The sequence below is a fragment of the Gracilinanus agilis genome, chromosome 1 (genome assembly GCF_016433145.1).
Source record: "Gracilinanus agilis isolate LMUSP501 chromosome 1, AgileGrace, whole genome shotgun sequence".
NCBI classification, from domain to species: Eukaryota; Metazoa; Chordata; class Mammalia; order Didelphimorphia; family Didelphidae; genus Gracilinanus; species Gracilinanus agilis.
In genome coordinates this window covers 203,807,697-203,826,863 of record NC_058130.1, presented here as the reverse complement: position 1 = coordinate 203,826,863, position 19,167 = coordinate 203,807,697, and the positions used below count along the sequence as shown (strand labels likewise).

The 19,167-nt window shown below is 42.4% G+C and overlaps 1 protein-coding gene across 3 annotated transcripts; it reads left to right on the top strand.

Moving 5' to 3' along the window:
* Positions 1 to 1,652: 1,652 nt before the first annotated feature.
* CPSF4 (cleavage and polyadenylation specific factor 4) lies at positions 1,653 to 18,334 on the top strand. Of its 3 annotated transcripts, none has more exons than XM_044659876.1 (8): positions 1,653 to 1,929; positions 6,744 to 6,794; positions 7,632 to 7,784; positions 9,494 to 9,589; positions 11,266 to 11,359; positions 13,635 to 13,707; positions 15,577 to 15,669; positions 17,349 to 18,334. In XM_044659876.1, the coding sequence occupies exons 1-8, from the start codon at positions 1,827 to 1,829 to the stop codon at positions 17,415 to 17,417; spliced, it is 732 nt and encodes a 243-aa protein (XP_044515811.1). In that variant the 5' UTR covers positions 1,653 to 1,826; the 3' UTR covers positions 17,418 to 18,334. The 3 variants fall into 3 exon arrangements, with proteins under 3 accessions (XP_044515811.1, XP_044515804.1, XP_044515796.1); XM_044659869.1 differs by having other exon boundaries at positions 15,574 to 15,669; XM_044659861.1 differs by having other exon boundaries at positions 15,499 to 15,669.
* Positions 18,335 to 19,167: the final 833 nt, after the last annotated feature.

Here is a 19,167-nt window from a genome sequence, read left to right as displayed (position 1 = left end):
AGGTTAAGTGAAATGCCCAGTCACCCCACTAGGAAGTGTCTGAGGCCAGATTTGAACCCAGGAATTCCTGTTTTTAAGTTTGGCTCTCAATCCACTGAGCCACTTATCTGCAAATAAGGTTCTTATATTAATTATTTTGGATAGCCTGAAGCGGAAAGAACATTGATCTTAGATACTAGACCCAGTTAGCAATGCCACTTCCTAAAATGGTATGACACAAGTCATTTCACTTCTTTGAGACTCACTTTTCTTATCAAACAAATGAGGATAAACCGTGTTACTCTGGAAAATGGCTGTGAGGAAAGCCTCTTAAAAAGTATTATATGAATTCATCACCTCTCAGGCTAACAATTTCTTTCTTTTTTTTTTTTTGGCCAGTTCTAACCTCACTCTCCCTAGGTTTGCTCAAGACCAAAGAAACCCCCTTGGAGTGGGAGGATAAAATTCTAAGGCCTTCTTCACTGGGCTACTCTCTAAAATTGTGAAATGGTCAAAGCTTGCTTCTGGTGGCCCCCTATCTAGTTGTGAGAATGCATGCATCTATAAAAGTGAGAGTTTGGCAGAAGTTGTAACAATGTGTTGATTAGGGGAAGGGATGAAAAGGGGAGATAAGCAGCTGCATTTGGAGCTTTAATCATCTTCTGAGGTTTTCAAGTCTAAGTCTCTCATTTTATGGATGAGAAATCTAAGACCCAGGGAAATGACTTGTCCAAGGTTAACAAGGGTAAGAGTAATTGGCTAAGCCAAAGGTTTGAACTTGGGCTCCCTGACTCCAAAGATAATGTTCTTTTCACAGATCAGTCCATTCACATATGGGGTGCTGGTGTCAATGTCAGAAAGAGCTCGTTTGCAGTACTTTTAAACCCTCTGCAGTCTGAACAAACCTAAAGGGAGTTTCCTCACAACCAGGCAGCTGGAACAGACATTACCAGAGACGTGCAGTAGAAAGAACGTTGGCTATGGTATTTGGTAGTATCAGTCGGGGGGGGGGGGGGAGGAGGGGAGGGAAGTGATGAGGGTAGTGGTCCCACTTTGCTACCTGCAGATGGGGCAAATCCCTTCTTTCCAGTTTTTAGTTTCCTTAACTGTAAAATGGGGATGAGTGAGTTCTAAAGTCCACTCCCAAAGCCACTCTTGCTCATTCGAAACTTATTTTTACAGAGAGCGGTGCTGGGGCTCAGGGCGGTGCAGATACTTGCACTTAGACAGTAGGTGGCAGCGGCAACATTCGAACCCAAGGCTTCCCCCCCCACCCCCCCTTTCCGCTCCGTCCCGCAAGCTTCCTCCGGCGCTTAGCCTCCGGTTTCCCCGGTTCGCTTTCCAGCGCGCCAAGCGCAGGCGCAGACGCGGTCCGAGGGCCCCCCGGGAAAGCCTCACCCGCACGCGGTGCACTCGGCAGCCGGCTCTCGGAAGGAAGCCCGGGGAGAACGAGAGCGAGCGAAGCGGCGTGACAGCTCGCGTCAGAGCCCGCGAGGCCGCCCGCCCCCGCGATCGGCGCCTGATAGGTCCGCGTCTGGCTCCTTAAGCCATGCCTTTCTCCTTCTCCGGCGCGCGATTGGCTGCTGATGGTCCGAGGTCGAAGGTCACGCTCCCAGCATCCCGCGGGGGGCGGGACGGGCTGAGGGGAGAAGAGCGGCAGGGAGGGGGGCGGGGTGGCGCGCCGGCCTCGGGCCGAGGACTAGTCCGTGGGAAGAGAGAGCGCGGGCCTGGTGGAGTTTGGGCTGGGCGGGGGTCCTGGGCTGTAGCAGAGGAAGAGGAGGTGGAGGAAGAAGAAGAAGAAATAGAAGAAGATCCGGGTCCCAGGAGGGCCCGCACCGGCCGCCACGATGCAGGAGCTCATCGCGAGCGTGGATCACATCAAGTTCGACCTGGAGATAGCAGTGGAGCAGCAGCTGGGGGCGCAGCCGCTGCCCTTCCCGGGCATGGACAGTGAGTGAAGCCGCCAACCTCCCCCCTTCCCCCTCTCTTCTTCCCGCCTGCGGCCACGCCAGGCTCTCCGCTGGGGAGGATCATGCCCCCATTTAACAGATGGGGCAGCCGAGGCCTGAAGAAAAATGGGTGGGATTCGCCCAGGGTTGTGCAGCCAGGAAATGAACCTGAGCTGGGACTCGAACCCAAGTCTTCCTGTCCTAGTCTGGTGTCCTTGGCTTCTAGTGCGTACACGAATGATAGACCACTGGGCATCCACCTCCTCGGTATGAATAGACCCCAAGTAGTTGCACCAGACACCTGAAATTGGCCCTCGACTAACCCTAACACCCTATTTCCTGTCCCTCTTCCTTTCCTCTCTTCCCACCTCCCATCCCCCCACTGGTTTCCCCTTCTTCCTCCCTCTCCACTGTCCTGAGCCCTCTTGAGTTTGTCCCGATTGCAAGGATATGATCCCGTATCCATTGCTCCTCAAACTCTTGGGAATTGGGGATATTTACACCGGAGAATGGAGACCCAAGGGGAGGGAATGTTGCTTAGAGTTGCATTCTACTGTTTGAAAGGTTGGCGCTGTGGAAAGAGGGATTACAGTCGTTTTGATTGGCCCTTTAGGGCAGAACGAGTAGCGTAGGGTAGAATGATAATAACAATAATAATGTTAATAGTAGCAACGCACAGAAGCCTAGCAAGGAGTTAGCATGTGTATTATTATCTCCGTTTTACGAACAGAAAATTGAACCTCAGATGGTCGATGGAACTTGCCGGAGTCACAAAAGCTACTAAAAGGCAGGACACTCATTTGCAAACATCTTTATCCTTTTTAGGGATAGAGATTTCTTAAATTAGAGCTGTTTAGAATCCAGTAAAGTGAAGCCTTATACTTCAGTGTAACTAAAATCCTCAGTCCCTCTTAATTCTAGTGCCTTCCCTCTGTTAGTTATTTCCAATTTATCACCCTGCTTTGTATTTATTTGCATGTTTATTTCCTTCCATTTGTCTCTTGTATACCCAGTGCTCTACACAGTGTAGCAGGTAGTGGGTGCTTAATAAATGTTTGGCGATTAAGTTAAAAAAATTATCCCATGGTCAAATGGGAATACTTTGTTTGCTTATGGGCATCACATTTTAGAGAGGACCATACATAAGTTGGAGTTTGTTCAGAAGAGGATGACCAGCGAGGATGGTAAAGGGACTTTGGTTGAAGGAATTGGGAGTATTTAGTCTGGGGTAGAAAAGACCTTGTATAAGGATAGATAGCTGGCTTTAAAGTATTTGAGGGGCTGCAGCCAGATGGCTCAATGGATAGAGAGCCAGGCCTGGAGATAGGAGGGCCTGGGTTCAAATGTGGCCTCAGATATTTCCTGCCTGGGTGAATCTGGGCAAATTATTTAACCCCAGTTGCATAGCCTTTACTGCTCCTTCTGCCTTCCAACTGATACTTAGTATTGATTCAAAGACCAGAGGGAAGGGTTTAAAAAATAAAGTATTTGGGGGCCTTTCATTTAGAAGTATTAAATTTGTTCTGATTGATCAAGAACTAAGAACAATGAGTTTGCAGGAGATGCTTTGGCAGATTCAGCTTTTATAAAGAAAAACTTTGCAATAAGAGCTGGCAAAAAGTAGTGAGTTTCTCATTGACTGTTTTCAAGCAGAAACTTTAAAGATGATCACTTTGGGGGGATGTAGTAAAGGGGGATTCCAGGTCAAGAACAGGTTGGACTAAATGACCTTTGAAACTCCTTCCAGCTCTGAAATACTTTGTCCATGGTGTACACACTTGGTGCTTTGCATTATAGCTTTTGAGGAGACAGTTCGGTAATCAGGTTCTGGGCAGCCTTTCCTGTTGCTGTGCTGATGATGAAGCAGAGAATTTAGGAGCAGCCGGAAGCACCGAGTACATCTACTGTTCTTGTAAGAATATCTGTGCTTTCTAACCCTCTATATAAAACTGATGAACAAAAGAAGCTTCTTTTACTCCTCTCCAAGCTCAGTTAATTTGAACAGCTCTTAGAACTTGGTAGATTGATCCCTGTTCTGAGATCCTATAGGACTTGTTATTTTTTTAAACCCTTACCTTCTACCTTAGAATCTAAATATATACCAAGTAATATCTAAGTATGTACTAAGTAAGTATTTAGAAAAGTAAATATGACAATTGGAATTAAAAGACTTGCCTAGGGGTCATAGAGCTAGGAAGTAACTGAGGTCAAATTTGCACCTAGGTCCTCCCCTCTAGATGCCGCCCCTAGGACTTGTTATTTATGCTACTTACCAACTGCTTGATATTGTTAGTTATCTTTTTATATATCTGTAACAAATTTCTTCTCCCTAATTAGATTATGAACTTCTTTTAGATAGGAGTAGTTTAGATTTTACACTTGTTTTCCCTACTTTGTCTAGCAGAAGACCTTATTGGCCATAGTAGCCTTTCTAAGTATTGATTTTCCAGACCAATGCTAACACTTGGCTAAAACTTATCACACTCTGCCTAAATTATTTCTTAATTCCCAAGTTTAGACCACTTTACCCTTTGTGTGACTCCAGTGAATTCTTCAGACTCCAGAGTTTGCCCATAGTTTGCCTCTGTGAGGCTTATCTTAATCTCAAATATAACCAGTCTTTTATGAAAGGCGATAGCTTTAATCTTTTAACTTTTGAATGTTCAATTTCAGGATCACTTTTTTGTTGATACTTATAAAGACCTCAAAGCTAAAAAAAGTATAAATATCTGAGGCCTTACTTGAAAAAGCTTCAGAATGCCTTTGGAATTGAAGTCCATTTCAAAAAGCTTTTGAAATTTGGGAAGAAAAGCAGACTAGGTTGTTAGGAGAACAGTGAACTTGAGGTACAGGGAGCTTGATATAAAGAAAAATTTCCTGATAATTCAGAGCACTTCACTAATGAAAGACACTATTTTCCATTTCAAGAGATGGCATCTAGGCCTTCTTTGAAAGAAATGAGAGATTTAGCTAGACCGAGAAGTGAGGAGGCTGTGGGCATTTTATGTGTGGGTAACCCCCTGTACAAAGTCAGACAAGAAGGAAATAGAACAGGGACCCTCTATTGCAGGCTGATCTGACTTAGAATCAAGAATGAATGAAAGGGAGTAAAATAAAATCAACCAGTCAGTCAAGAGACATTTATGAAGCACTGGCTATGTTCTATTATCTGGGGACTTGAATAAGAGTCACCATCCCCCTACCTCTCTGCATGTACATTTATACAAAGTACATACAAAGTAAATCAAAAGTAATTTCAAGGGAAAGCTCTAGCTGCTGGGAGGCTCAAGAAAGCATCATGTGGAAGGCAGCATGAGCTGAGTTTTAAAGGGAACTAGGGTTTCCATGAAACAGAAGTGAGAAAGGAGAACATTCTGCTCATAGGAGACGGTATAGAAAGGCATCCAGGTGTGTATATTGTGTGAAGAAATAGCAAGAGAGCTGGGGGGTTGTGGGGGTTGGCTGAATTATATAATATAGGAAGAGGAATAATATATAAGGTAGGTTGGAGCCAGTTTGTAAAAGACTAAATGCCAGATGGAGGAGTCTAGAGGTTATAGGGAGGCCTGAAATTTATTGAGCTGGGGGAGTGCCAGTGGTTGAATCTGTGTTTTAGGAATGTCACCTTGGCTGCTATGAGAAGACGGATCCGGGAAAGGAGAGACTTGAGGCAGAGAGACCAGCTGGGAGGCTATTGTAGTGGTTTAACAGACATGAACTAGGGTGCTGGCCATGAGAGTCAAGAGAAGGGGACAGATGTGAGTGAGAGATGTTGTGGAGGTAGACAAGAATTGGACAATTTGACAAGATGTAACTAAGACATGCTAGGTAGCGAGGAGTCATAGATCATTCAGATATTGGAAACCTGGGTGACTAGAAGAGTGCTAGTGCCCTTAATAGTAGTAGGGAAGTTTGGAAAAGAGGTGAGATTGGGAGGGGAAGATAATGGTTTCTGTTTTGGATATAGTGAGTTTGAGATGTCTTCTGGACATCTATTTTTAAATGTTTAGGAGATAATTAGTGATGTGGGACTGGAGTTCAGAATAGGGCTGGGTGTATAGGTCTAGGATTCATTTGTGAAGAGATGATAATGAAACTCATGGGAGCTGATGAGTTCACTGAAGGACCCTGTGGCCTTGAGGGCCTACTTACAGTCAGGAGGTGAGATCAGACAGGAGAAGAACTGAGAGAAAGCAATGACATTAAAATCCAAAGAAGAGAGAGTGGTCAACAGGGACAAATGTGGCAAAGAGAGATTAAGAAGCCTTCCAGAGCATTTGATTTTGCAGTGAAGAGATCACTGATAACTTTGGAGAGAGTAGTTTCATCTGAACGATGAGATCAGGAGCTAGTTTACAAAGCTATAGACAAGTGAGTGGAGAGGAAATGGAGATGATGATAGTAGACAACCTTTTCTAGGAATTTGACTACATAAGGGAAGAGGCATGGAGGATGCTAATTTGAGGAGATGGTATAATCAATTTAGAGTTTTTTAATGATGGGGAGACTTGGTTAGGTGTATATAGGTAGCAAGGATGAATAGGGAGAGATTAAAGATTAGAGAAAGGGGGAATGATTATGAGGGCAGTATGCTAGAGGAGACAGGAAGGAATTGGGATCAAGGATGAATGTAGAGCATTTGGAGTGTCAAGGAGAGACATTATCCATTCATCACATACATTCCAGAAGATATTAGGAGAGAATGAGAAGTGATTTCAAAGGGTTTTGAAATGTAGAAAGGAAAAAAGAGCTCATGACATATGGCCTTTGATACGTTTCTTGTCAGATAACATTTGGTATTTCTTCTCTTCACAGAGTCAGGGGCTGCTGTCTGTGAATTTTTTTTGAAAGCTGCCTGTGGAAAAGGTAAGAAGGACTTCAGAAGTCCTGGACCATTTCCCGGTCCACAGATTTAGACTTGCAAGTCTACCTTCTGAGATAGGCAAAGTAAGTGTTATTCCCCATTCAGATGACAAAAATAAGCAGATGATGCAATCTCTTGTTTATACTCTCTTTTTTTGCCACCCACGTTCTGGTTTTCTATACATTGGGGCACAGTGGGGATCACATCCAATTCTGATTGTTAAGCAAATTGCTCTTCTGAATTAAGCCTTTTGCCCCTAAGAGGCAGATCACTAACCTGAAAATCTGGGATGCAATTAAAGATACTTTGTCACTCTTTATACCCTAACTGAACTGGATAGGTTCTCTGTCCTGAAGTTGACCCAGAATTTGGATAGTCTTCCTTATCTTTTAAATGGAAGGAAGGAGTTGTAACAAAGGCTTATTACTGAGTGGTAAAATCCTAATACCAACTTTTAGCATCTTGTGTTCTTCTAGGTGCTTTGACTTGCCATCTTCTTTGATCCTCCCAACAGTCCTTTGAGGAAGGCAGAGCCAGTGTTATTCCCCTTTTACTAATGACAAAAAATAAGATCCAAAGATTAAGAGACTTGCCCAGCTAACTTAGCAACAGGACTCAGTCTCCTGGTTCTTTCCACTCTACTGCGCTTTCCACTCTTCCTGCATAGCTTACATCCTTTGAGGGATAGTTGAAAGGAGATGGATGTGTAAACCTTGGGTACTTTGATCTCAGCAAGCTCCTTTAGGATAATTTGGCATTGCCCTTGGGTCAGTGTGGTGGTTAGAAGTAGAAGACAGTGCAGTGCACCCTCTCACTAATGTCTTGGTCTCTTTTGGCAGGGGGGATGTGCCCATTCCGTCACATTAGTGGAGAGAAGACTGTTGTGTGTAAACACTGGCTTCGAGGACTATGCAAGAAGGGAGACCAGTGCGAATTCCTGCATGAGTATGATATGACCAAGATGCCTGAGTGTTACTTCTACTCCAAATTCGGTAAAGGGTGTGGCCAGGCCAGGCAAAGGAGCCTAGGGCCACTCAGCCTTCCATTCTGAATCTCTTTGAACCCTCACCCTCAAATCAGCAACAGCTTTTTGGAGTAGCTGTTGGTGGGACAACTGTGTCAGAAAGGTTAATGCCTTGCCCAGAGTCAACAGCAAATTGGTCAGAGTATCGAAGCTAAGACTATTAGTCCTAACCTGCTTTGTAGTAGTAGAAACTTAGCTAGATGACCAGGGATACCACTTTGTGGGTTACTTTTCCTATTAATACTAATGTCTTCCACTTCCATTAAATCTCATTTTTCTGAAGTGGCAATTAATTGGAACCAGTCAGCTTTTTGATTGTTTTCTTGCACATGAGGCCCAGTCCCAGATAGCACCTGCATGAACTTTGGAGGACTCACTTACCCTGTGAACTCTGATTATTTGCCCTATGTAGTCCAGAACACTAGGGCCTATTGCCATTGAGCAGTAGAGCCCTCCTAGTACTTATTTTTGAAAGAATGCTGAAACAACTGGCGCCATGTGATCTCTAATCCAGAGATACATCATAGCCAACAGTTGTTGTGAGACCACATTTGCATAGTGCTTGTGGGAATGCACAGTATTCTGAGTTGTAGAGGAAATTTTACAAGCATATGAACATCTAGTTCCATTGGTCTGTCTCTTCCTGGAGGTGGATTTCCCAAGTAGGGTTTCTGTGGTTGGCAGGGCATATGCTAAAAAGCATGGGCAGTTGGAATTCCCCTTAGAACTGGAGTGGGCTTCCTGAAGGTCTCTTCTGTCCCTTCCTTTTTCTCTTCCGTTGAAGAGAAAAAGGCTTAATTTGAGTTTAGAGAGCTGCAATGTGGCAATGGAAATGCCAGCTCAGCCATATGATTTCAAAATACTTGTCATCAGAGGAGGCAGTAGTACATCTTAAAAGTAAATTCTGTATGCATCAGAGTGCCAAAAGAGGCATAGGCTTGGGGCAGTTAGGTGGCTCAGTGGATTGAGAACCAGGCCTAGAGATGGGAGGTCCTGGATCCAAATCTGGCCTCAGACACTTCTAGCTATGTGACCCTGGGCAAGTCACTTAACCCCCATTGCCTAGCCCTTACCACTCTTCTGCCTTGGAGCCAATGCACAGTATTGTTTCTAAGATGGAAGGTAAGAGGCGAGAGAGACAGAGAGACAGAGACAGAGACAGAGTCAGAGAGACAGAGACATACAGACACATAGGCGCCACAAAATTGTAGCAGTTACTGATGATAATTTTTTCAGAGGCACTATGGTCCTCATTTTACATGGAGATAGGCATAGGCATCTTCTTTCACGGTGGTGAAAAAATAAAAAGTGGTGGCAGATAGAAATTGGAGCCAGGAGTTCTAAGTTCTTTCCTTCTATTTGAACAATGATCGCATGGCCCAAGTTCTCTTCTAGCAAGGGCTTGCAGCTTCTTAATAAAGGCAGTGAAATAGCAACAGATGGCTGGGAGCCTATTCCTAACTGAGGGAGGGGAGGTCCCCAGGGAAACAGAGGCCTGAGTTGAAGCATGAGCTGGTTGCAAGAGTGGGCTGAGTGGCTGAGAGATAGAACTTGGTATATACTCTTTTGCAAGCCAGTCTTGATTATTGTGGGAGACTCTTACCCCTTTGCCATTTGTAGTTTTTTCTCCTGTCCTTTTGAGTTGTCTGACGTGCCTATGTTTGGACTTCTGCTCAGGGGAGTGCAGTAACAAAGAATGTCCTTTTCTCCACATCGACCCGGAATCCAAGATCAAAGATTGCCCTTGGTATGACAGAGGCTTCTGCAAGCATGGTAAGTCCAGGGAGAAGTGAGTTTGCTCCTTTGCCTTACCATGTCCTCTGCTGGTTGATGGCACTAATCTGGTCCAAGGGCATAGGAGGAGTTTTCAGGAGCAGTTTACTTGTACATTTGGGATAGAAGTGACAGGCTGTTCCTTGGGCCTATAGTTCAGACCTCAAAGACGCATTCATTTACCATAATATCCCATGTCAGTACAGCCAGTTCTGAAGATGGTATTGATCATTTTGGGCATCCTTCATTAACCCCTTACTCAGCAGTTTGAGAATATGTAGCTTGTGATTTCTGTTTTGTTCCATACTTTTGGGATTCATCCTTAGCAGAGATATTCTGCCAGTCACCCAGATTTACAACCTCAGAGTCATGCTGGACTTGGGATTCTCCCTCACCCCCTATTTCTAGGCATTTATTGTCTTGTTAATTCTAACTTCCTTCTTTCTACTCTCATGGTCACCACCCTAGTTCAGACCCTCCTAATTATTATAATAGCCCCTAAATGGCCTTCCTGTTCTGGACTCTTCCCTCTGATCTGTCCTCCATATAGCTGTCAAAATCATCTGTCTTGCTCAAGAATCTTTATGGACTTCCTGTTGCCTCCAGGATAAAATATGAACTCCTTTGCTAGACATTTAAAGCTCCATTGCAAATTATTTCCAGCCTATTTTTCCAGATTTCTTTTCTATTACTTTGTTTCATGAACTTTACCTTCTAGCTAAACCAGCCCCTACTTGCAGTATCCCGAAGTTGGCATCTCCCTGCAACTTCCATGCTTTGGTGCCTTGCATAGGATGCCTCCCTTCTGGAGAACATCCTCTTCTTACTATCACCTCTTATTTATTATCTTCTTCAAAAGTATAGCTCAGGTACCACTTCCCACAGAGGGCTTTTCCTGAACCTTCTGGTTGTCTGGACTCTCTCCTTCAAATCATATTCATTTTGTTTATTTAAATGTATCTACCTGCTCGAGGGATTCCTAGTTTTTTGTGTGTCATGGAGCTTTTTGACAGCCTTGTGAAACCTATGGATCTTTTTTTAGAGCATATTTTTAAAAAAGCATTAATAAAATTTATAGGAAAACCAGTTATGCCGAAATACAGTTACAGAAAAAAAAGAGTAAACAGAGAAAACCAATTATATTGAAACACAGTTATGGGGTAGGAAAAGAGCTGCTTTCCTAGGAGAATGGAAGCTCCTTGAGGGTAAGGACTGATTTCTGTTTGGTCTTTGTATTTCCATGGCCTAGAATAGAGCCATTTAGGAAAAGGAGTTTAATAAATGCTAGTTGATTGAAATAAATAAAGCAAATGGCTAGGCGTTGGCTGACAGAAAAGATATAAAGAGCTTATATTACTTTACTCATATTCATAAAAGGAACCCAAGTGACATAAAACAATCCATATTGGTTGCTCAGTAGTAACTCCACCTTCCTCTTCCATATACAGCACTAAGATTTTTGTATCCCTTGGTCGTTTAATTCCCTTCTTTTCCATTTCAAGGTTGACCTTTATGTATTTTCAGTTATATCTCATCTGTGTTGAAAACTGGTGGGAATATGAGAGAGCTCTTTAGTGAGAGATATGTTCAGGGTCTTACTAGGGCTGTCCGTGGTCTTGGGAGCATCCCAGTTTTCACTTGAAGAATGTAGGACTCTATCCTACTTGCTTTTTCAGGTCCCCTCTGCAGGCACAGGCATACCAGGAGAGTCATTTGTGTGAATTACCTTGTCGGATTCTGTCCAGAAGGGCCTTCCTGTAAATTCATGCAGTGAGTATCTTTCTCATCTTCATTCCTTCCCTCCCCTACATGTCTTGATTGAGTAGTCGAAGCTCACTTTTGACTGAAATTTGCTTAGTACTTGTCTGAATTAAACTCATCTTGGAGAGAGAATTCCAGAATCATGGCTCACTGAGAGTTCTCCCATACAAAATTCCTGACAAGTGATCATTGAACATTTGTCTAAAGACCTAGTCCCCATGAGCTTACTGATACAGTCTCATATATGTGTAGCTTTTTAGATCTCCTGGGAAAGCTTGTGCAATGTGCTGTGCTAGATGTTAGAGGAGAGAGCTAGATAAAATCTTGGGTTCAAGTACTATAGCCATTAACAGTGTGGTCTATCCTGGAGGGACTTGAACCCAAGTCTTTTCATGGTAGTATGGGACTAGGATTTCTTTTAAAAATATTTACAGATAGAATATTTAGGACCAGGATTTGCCTTCTACATAGGTCGCTAGCTAGCTTTTCCTGAGTTTTGATTTTAGAACAGGAAGCTATCTAGTTCTAGGTACTAGCACTGCCACCTATGACTATGTGCTTGAAATGTTACCTTTTTAGTTTGCTGCCTTTGGAGTAAGGCTTTAGCATCCTGTTAAATATCCTTGAGACTAGCAATACTTTTGAGTCTTACCTGCTATCTTTATCTTAGCTTGGATGGGTTTATAAGTCTTTTTTTTTTTTTTTTAAGTTTTTCAAACCCTGACTTTCTGTCTTAGTAACAACTCTAAGGCAGAAGGGCAAGGGCCAGGTAAATGGGGTTAAGTGACTTGCCTGGGCTCACATAGCTAGGAAGTGTCTGAGGTCAGATTTGAACTCAGGTCCTCCTGACTTTCTGACTCCCAGCTTGGCAGTCTATCCACTGCGCCACCTAGTTACCCCTCATATCCTTTTAAAAAATTATTTATATTGATATCTTGTATTTTACATCACCTTCATTTCTGAATATATACCTCCTTTTTTCTGCTTCCTATCCCTTGAAAAAGAGAGGCAGAAAAAGCTGCTCAGCAATACCAACTAACACATCAGCGTCTGACAATTTCTTTTCCACACCCATCATTTCCTATTGCTGCAGAGGGAGGAGGGAGATACATACTAAACTTGTTTTTGAACATTTACTAGGAGTAGATTATGGAACATGGAAATACCAGGGACTAGGCCTCCAGGAGGGGAGGCTCATGGTACTGAAAAAAAAAAAATTCACCTACTTAACATTATTGAATAGAGCTATTTTGGGGATAGATTAATTGAGAGCTAGTGAAATTTTTCAGGACCTTGCTGTAGGTACAGTGGTAAACAGTGATGGACTTTAGAGTCCCAGAGTCAGCTTGTGGGCATACTTTTAGCATGCCACTGTCTGCAGGCATCTTTCCTATCTCCACCTCCCGCCTGTACTAAGTCTCTCCCTTTACTTGATGGAGATCATAACACTGACACTCTGTGTTGATAGATAGACTTGTAGGCTTTCTGCTTCTTGGATGCAGAAAAAAAGGGTTTATGGAATGCCGACCACAATAATTGCTGACATTTATATAGGGTTTTGCACTCATACTTTTCACGTATCTCATTTGATCTTTTTAAAAAATTTTATTATGAAGATATTTTATTTTGCCAATTACATGTAATAACAAAGTTATAGGATCCAAATTTTCTCTCTCCTTTTCTTTCCTCCCTACTCCCAGAGCTGGGTCATACATGTCATTTGGTCCTTATAATGACTCTCATTTTATATTCCCACTTTTCAGATGAGGACACCAAATACTTGCCCATACTCACATAGTCAGTCACTTGTTAGGTGGGATTTCAGCCCAGGTTTCTGCTGATTCCAAGTGCTTGTTACACTATACTAAGAATTATTTGTAAGATTTTGTGTTAGGCTTTGGGGAGGATATAAAATAGAAGATGGCTCCTGATTAAGGGAGTTTATTACACTGTAAGCAGAGAATTAAGACATACATATATGAAAAAATGGCAAATGCCTAGTGAATGCTGCAGATGGTAAGGAAGAAATCAGGATAGGGAGATATCTTTGGCTGAAGTAGTCCAAGGAGGTAGACCTTGAAGTAGGTCTTGAAGGAATGGTGGGAGGGGCAGAGAAGCCTTGTTTGGTTTTCATTGGACTTGTCTTGAGGATATGGGCCATGCAATCCAGATTGGCAGGAAGATGAGGCTGTAATTACCCCATTGATGGGATTGTCCAAAGATCCAAGTTTTAGGACTGAATTGTTTACCTTTCTCTGTGTCTCTATTTGTGCCTGCTAACCAGCCCTCGATTTGAATTACCCATGGGAACTACAGAACAACCACCCCTGCCTCAACAGACACAGCCTCAGGCAAAGGTACTGTACCCATCACCCCCTTCTCTACAGTAGCGGCATTGTTTCCTCAAAGTTGGCTTCTGATGAGATTTAGAAACCACTTCATGGGAACATGAAAGAAACATTGTTCCTTAGTCTTCCTATTTGTAGGGTTGAGGGCCTTTAGTTTGAGAGGAATAGGATGAGAGTTAAGAGGAAAAAAGTGCCACCAACCAATTTGTAGATTTTAAGGTGTCTGGATCGCCTTCCAGAACCAAAATGCTGTGGTGGTTGGGATTGTTTCTAGGTCACAACTCTCAATAAGGGCTAAGTTTTAGTTTCAGGTTTTGGCTTTTGTGTTTAGGCCTGGAAGCTTGTATTCCTGCTTGAATACAGAAGTAATTGAGGTGCCAGGATTTGTGAGCAGAAAAGAACTCCGTGGCACCAGTGAGAGAAAAGAGAGGTCAAGAAGAACAAATAACTGATTTTCTCTGCAGCTAGTTCAAGTGTGTGAGAGAAGCCAGAAGGAAATATAATAAAGTAACAGAAAGAGAGAGAGAAAGAGAGAGAGAAAGAGAGAGAGAGAGAGAGAGAGAGAATGAGAATGTGTGTGTGTATGTGTGAGTATGTATATGTGTATGAGTGCTTGTGAAAATGTAGGATAGTGAGAGTGTGTGTGTGTGCGCGCGTGTGTGCGTGTGAATGTTTGTGTCCAGAGAGGGCATTATTAGTGTAGTGGATTTCACATTGGAATCAAGGAAATTGTGAAATAGCCTTCTGAGGCTATTTTTTCAGATTCCTGTGGAGATCTGGCCAAGCTGGCTTAGGACAGAGATCTTTCTAGGCTGATCAGTATGTATGATCTTGACATCTTGATCTAGTTGTTTTTCACTTTGGATCCTGCTGCTATCATGCCCTCTTTGCAGTCTTTAGGGGATTTAGGAATGGAGTTGGCAGACTGCTTCTACCTTCATCCCTGATTTGTGCTGTTAGACTTCTTATCCTCCTGGTAGCAATTATTAGATTTGGACATCATTTTTTCCTCTTTGGGAAAATATTGGAGATCCTTTGGTTAGGGATGATCATTCCAGTGGGCAAATGACTTGGATGACCTTGGAAGGCCTTTCTAATGCTGGAATTCCGTGCTGAATATGCTTAGAACCAATCTAAGAATTTATTTTCACAGAGATCCATGCCTTTTCAGGGCTTCTTCCCTTGGGCTCTTATCTTACCTTTTAAGTTTCAAAGATAATGGAATTTTCATCTAGATCCCTAGTCAAAAACACTGTCTTTCAGTATAGAACTGTAAAAAAAGCCAGAGCTCAAGGGACATGATATCATCTGGTCCAGTCCCCTTCATTTTATAGGTTAAAAAAATAAACCCAGAAGCCTCCAAAGGTTATGAATAACCTTCCCAAAGTTGCACAGTAATCTAATGGCTCTTTCCTCTCCCCCACCTTACTGTTTTTTCCCCCTCACATCACACAGCCTGATAACCATCTACCATGTTCATCGTGATTTAAAATGAGAACTCCAAGAGTGATCGAATATCCTACTTTGTCCTGGAGCTCTCTTTTGTCTCGCCTTTTTTTTTTTTCCAGTGTGTGATTTAATTTTTTTTGTGTGTGCAGTGTTTGAGAAGCTCATTTCACCAGGTTGGTTTTTTTTTTTTCCTTTTGCTTGCTCCGCTGAGCCTGACAGCAGAGGAAGTCCTTCTCCCTGCTGGTTTCAGCCTTGGAGAAGCCCCGTTCTTTTTATCCATTCCCTCCCCCTTTGAAAAGTACATGTGCACGAGTTTTCCTCAGTAAAACCGTGTTGTGTAACTCTTTCCAGCAAAATAACAATCCACCATTACAAAGGTCGTCCTCCTTGATCCAGTTAACGAGTCAGAACTCTTCTCCCAATCAGCAGAGAACCCCGCAGGTCATTGGGGTCATGCAGTCTCAAAACAACAACGTGGGGAACAGGGGACCCCGGCCGTTGGAGCAGGTCACTTGTTACAAGGTAAGAAAGGCTGAATGTTTCCTTGGGGGCCGAGGGGAAGTGACTTGAGTATGCTTGGAAAATGTAGTTTTCTTACTCATTTATCAGGAGGCATGCGGAAAGAATTAACGACTATAAATCAAATATGTAAACTTAAAATATTATTGCAGTGTGAGGATGATTGATGACCCTAGAACTACTTGGCTTCAAAATTGATTTGATTTCAATTCACAGAATCACTTTAGGTTTATAGAGGACCTTGGAGTCCATCTCCAACCCCCTTCCTTATATAGATTAGGAAACTGAGGCTCATTAAGGGGAATGGGAGAGGAATGAATTGCTTAAGGTCCTAGCAGTTAGTTAATGACAAAATTGGGACTTGAGTTCAGGTTTCCTCTATTCAAAGAAATGCTTATCTTTGCTGAGTTTGAATGTTACTTAAGCGCCAACTTGGTATAGTATCGTGCTGAAAAGTTTAGCTAAGATACCCCTGGCCTCACAGATGAGTTCAGTTTAGTTGAGGGGATCTGACATGTATGAATAACTAATACAGAATTAACACTTAAGAAGTACAAAGTGTATGAAATCTGAAGTTGGGAAAGGTCACTAACAACTTATGGGGATGGGAATATGAAGAATCAAGAAGAATTGGCATGGGTTGGGCTTTGAAGGAGGATTGGTACAAATTTACTAAGTGGAGGAGGAGTAAGGGGTATAGGGAATAAGCTCAAGGTACAGAGCCAGGAAGGTACAGGGTCTGATGGGGGCAGGGAGTCTGGCTTGGTTAGAACATACCATGCATGAGAGGGGGAAGTAGAAGGAATGAGTTGGTACAGTGCCAGACTGGCAAGTGCCAGCCTTTGGTGCTTGAACTAATTTACTTGGTAGGCAGAAGGGAGCCTCATAAGAGGTTGAGAAAAGGAATGACATGACTAGATCTGATACATAAAAAAAGAAGTTGGCAATGGTGGGAACGGGGGCAAGAGTGAAAATTATCCATAAGTTGGCAAGCCTGCACCATCTAACTCCCATTTCATCAGTTTTTCATCCCTTTCACAGTGAAAGGTCATCAGTTGCTAGAGGGAGGCCAGGTCAGGGATTTTAAACAGTGTAATATGATAGTTATTTAGTGTTCAGCTGAGGTCCAGTAAAGATCGAGTTTCTTATAAAAGGTAAAATTGTTTTGGGGGAGATAACTCTTCTCCCTCTTCCTCACAGGCCAGACTGTGACGCGAGTCATGGCTTTCTCTCAGCTAGCCAGAATAGAAAAAGAGGAAAGCTAACTTTCCCAATTAACAAAGAGGGAGACCTGTTCTCGGGCCACTATCAGCTCAACATGTGTCAAGTCTTTTTTTCAGTCCCTGATGGCTCTTCATATTTTGTAGTCTCTCTCCCATCTTATCCAGCCAAGAACTTTTTGATTGGGTCTCCTGGGCCTCAGGTAAGTAATTGGCCCATCTTGCAGAAGATAATAGCAGAGGTAGGAACAGATCCCACAGGCTCTTGGTTTTGTCTACTAATCATGATATTTGGTTTTCTCAAATATTTTCTATGGTGTTTGGGGCTTTCCCTTTACCATTCTATCTCTTCTAAAACTTCCTTTTACTATTGGAAAAAATCTAAAAATGTTTCAATGATCTTATTTGAGATTTATGGATATGCCAGTATTTGAAAATATTCTTTCTTCCCACTGTTTCCAGTGTGGCGAAAAAGGACATTATGCCAACAGATGCACCAAAGGACACTTGGCTTTTCTCAGTGGACAATGACGTGTGCGCCAAAGACAGTACAAAGAGCAGTCACCCAAGGAGCCATTTTCCTCTCCCGTAGCTATTGAGCCTGGGGAGAACTCATCTCACTCTACCATCCTTTGGATCCTTGACTTAATTGTTTAATGCCAATGTTGACAAAACTAAGGTTAAGAGGCTCGCTGAAGGGTTTTTCTTTTCTAAAAAATTTTTTGAGGGTTAGGGGTTGCTAGTTTCCCTATCATTTTGTTTTCTTTTTAAAAAGAAATATGCTACTTGGTGCCTCTGAGGGTGGTGCCCTCAGTTGGTATCACATGCCTGTCATTGAACCTAACAAGCCCATTTGTTAAAGGGTTCATTGTTAGTGATGTATTTAAAAGACAAGTGGCCTTCTGTGGTCTCTGACCTGAGTAAGTGACCTGAGTGTCCCAAGTAAGAAGCTAGGGTCTCTTTTGTCACTCAAAACCTGGCTTTCTGCTGAATTCGGAAAGAATGCCTTGGCTACAGTAGTCAGCCCTTATAGAAAACTTGATTTTTGCCTCATGCTGGTCCGAGCAGCAAGAAGTAAACAGCAGTTCAGAGGAAAGATACCGAGTCTTGAGTCAGAGGTGCTCATTTAGAGTATATTTCTGCTTGGGGTGTCAGTTTAATTTGACAACACTCTGAGTACAACTTCAAAGGACACTAAAGTCAGCCACAGGTTATCTGTTTTAATTGATGACCCTGGTTGACAAGAAAATGCTATATCTCACCTGTACATATGCTATACTTAGTGTTGGATTATGCCCCTTTATTGCTTAGGTGCTGTTGGAATGTGAAAGAAACCACCATGTAATTGAATATGCTGTTGAAACTCTGTGAAACTGTCAAATGCAATTTTCAGGGAAAATGGGCCTATGTAAGTTTAATTGCAACAATTTTTATGATTTTGATTAAAGCATTTTTTAAAAAGTTGTTTCCTAAGATCTGGTATGTTACAATAGATATCTTTGTAGGTGCAGTAGACAAATCTGTTCTTTCAGAGAAACCGTATCAGTGTACCAGTCTTTTATGGGTCAAAGGTATAGTAAAAATGTACTAACAGTGTAAGCTATTTAAGGCAATGGTATATTCAGATAGCTGTCTTCCTCTTAGCTACCTTTTCAAAAAAAATACCTGCAGATTAAACTTTTACACAAATTCATATTTGGCTGCTCAAAGATCAAGTCTATTTCTTTTATCTAGCTACTCCTTCTTTCTGCATTGCTCTTTATCTTTCTTTGCTGGTGCTGCTTTTTTCAAACGTACTATTTCAGATTTATACTTAACAATCAATTTCTAATAGTTTTAGACTTAAAAAAAATTTTAAGCTCCTCTCAAACTAATACATCTTAGATCTGTACCAACCATTGAATCGGCTTGCTTTTGCCACTAAAAAGTATCAGTAGGCCAAGGGGTACACACTGGGTGAAAAACCAGAATTCTAGGAACTTGAAGGTATTTGCTCAATTTCTTTGCCTCTCTGGAAAATGCCAAAATAACAGAATCAATCAACAAACATTAAAAGCCTGCTAGGTGCAGGGAATATGAAGACTGAAATGAAACAGTTCCAATCAGGGAAGAGGTGTCCATAAATAAAGCTTATGTGAAAATAAATACAAGGTACATTTTTAGGGTGAAGGAAGGTACTAGTAGCTGTGATAGGATGAAAAAAAGTATCCATTAGGCAGTAAAAACTAAAACACCACCCCCCCCACCCCTCCAAAGGGATTATTCTAAGAGGTAGAGGGTA

Coding starts and splice junctions, on each gene's coding strand:
- CPSF4 (XM_044659861.1), top strand. CDS start 1,827: ATGCAGGAGCTCATCGCGAGCGTGGATCACATCAAGTTCGACCTGGAG. Junction 6,795..7,631: donor GAAAGCTGCCTGTGGAAAAG/GTAAGAAGGACT, acceptor CTCTTTTGGCAG/GGGGGATGTGCCCATTCCGT. Junction 13,708..15,498: donor AGACACAGCCTCAGGCAAAG/GTACTGTACCCA, acceptor AACTCTTTCCAG/CAAAATAACAATCCACCATT.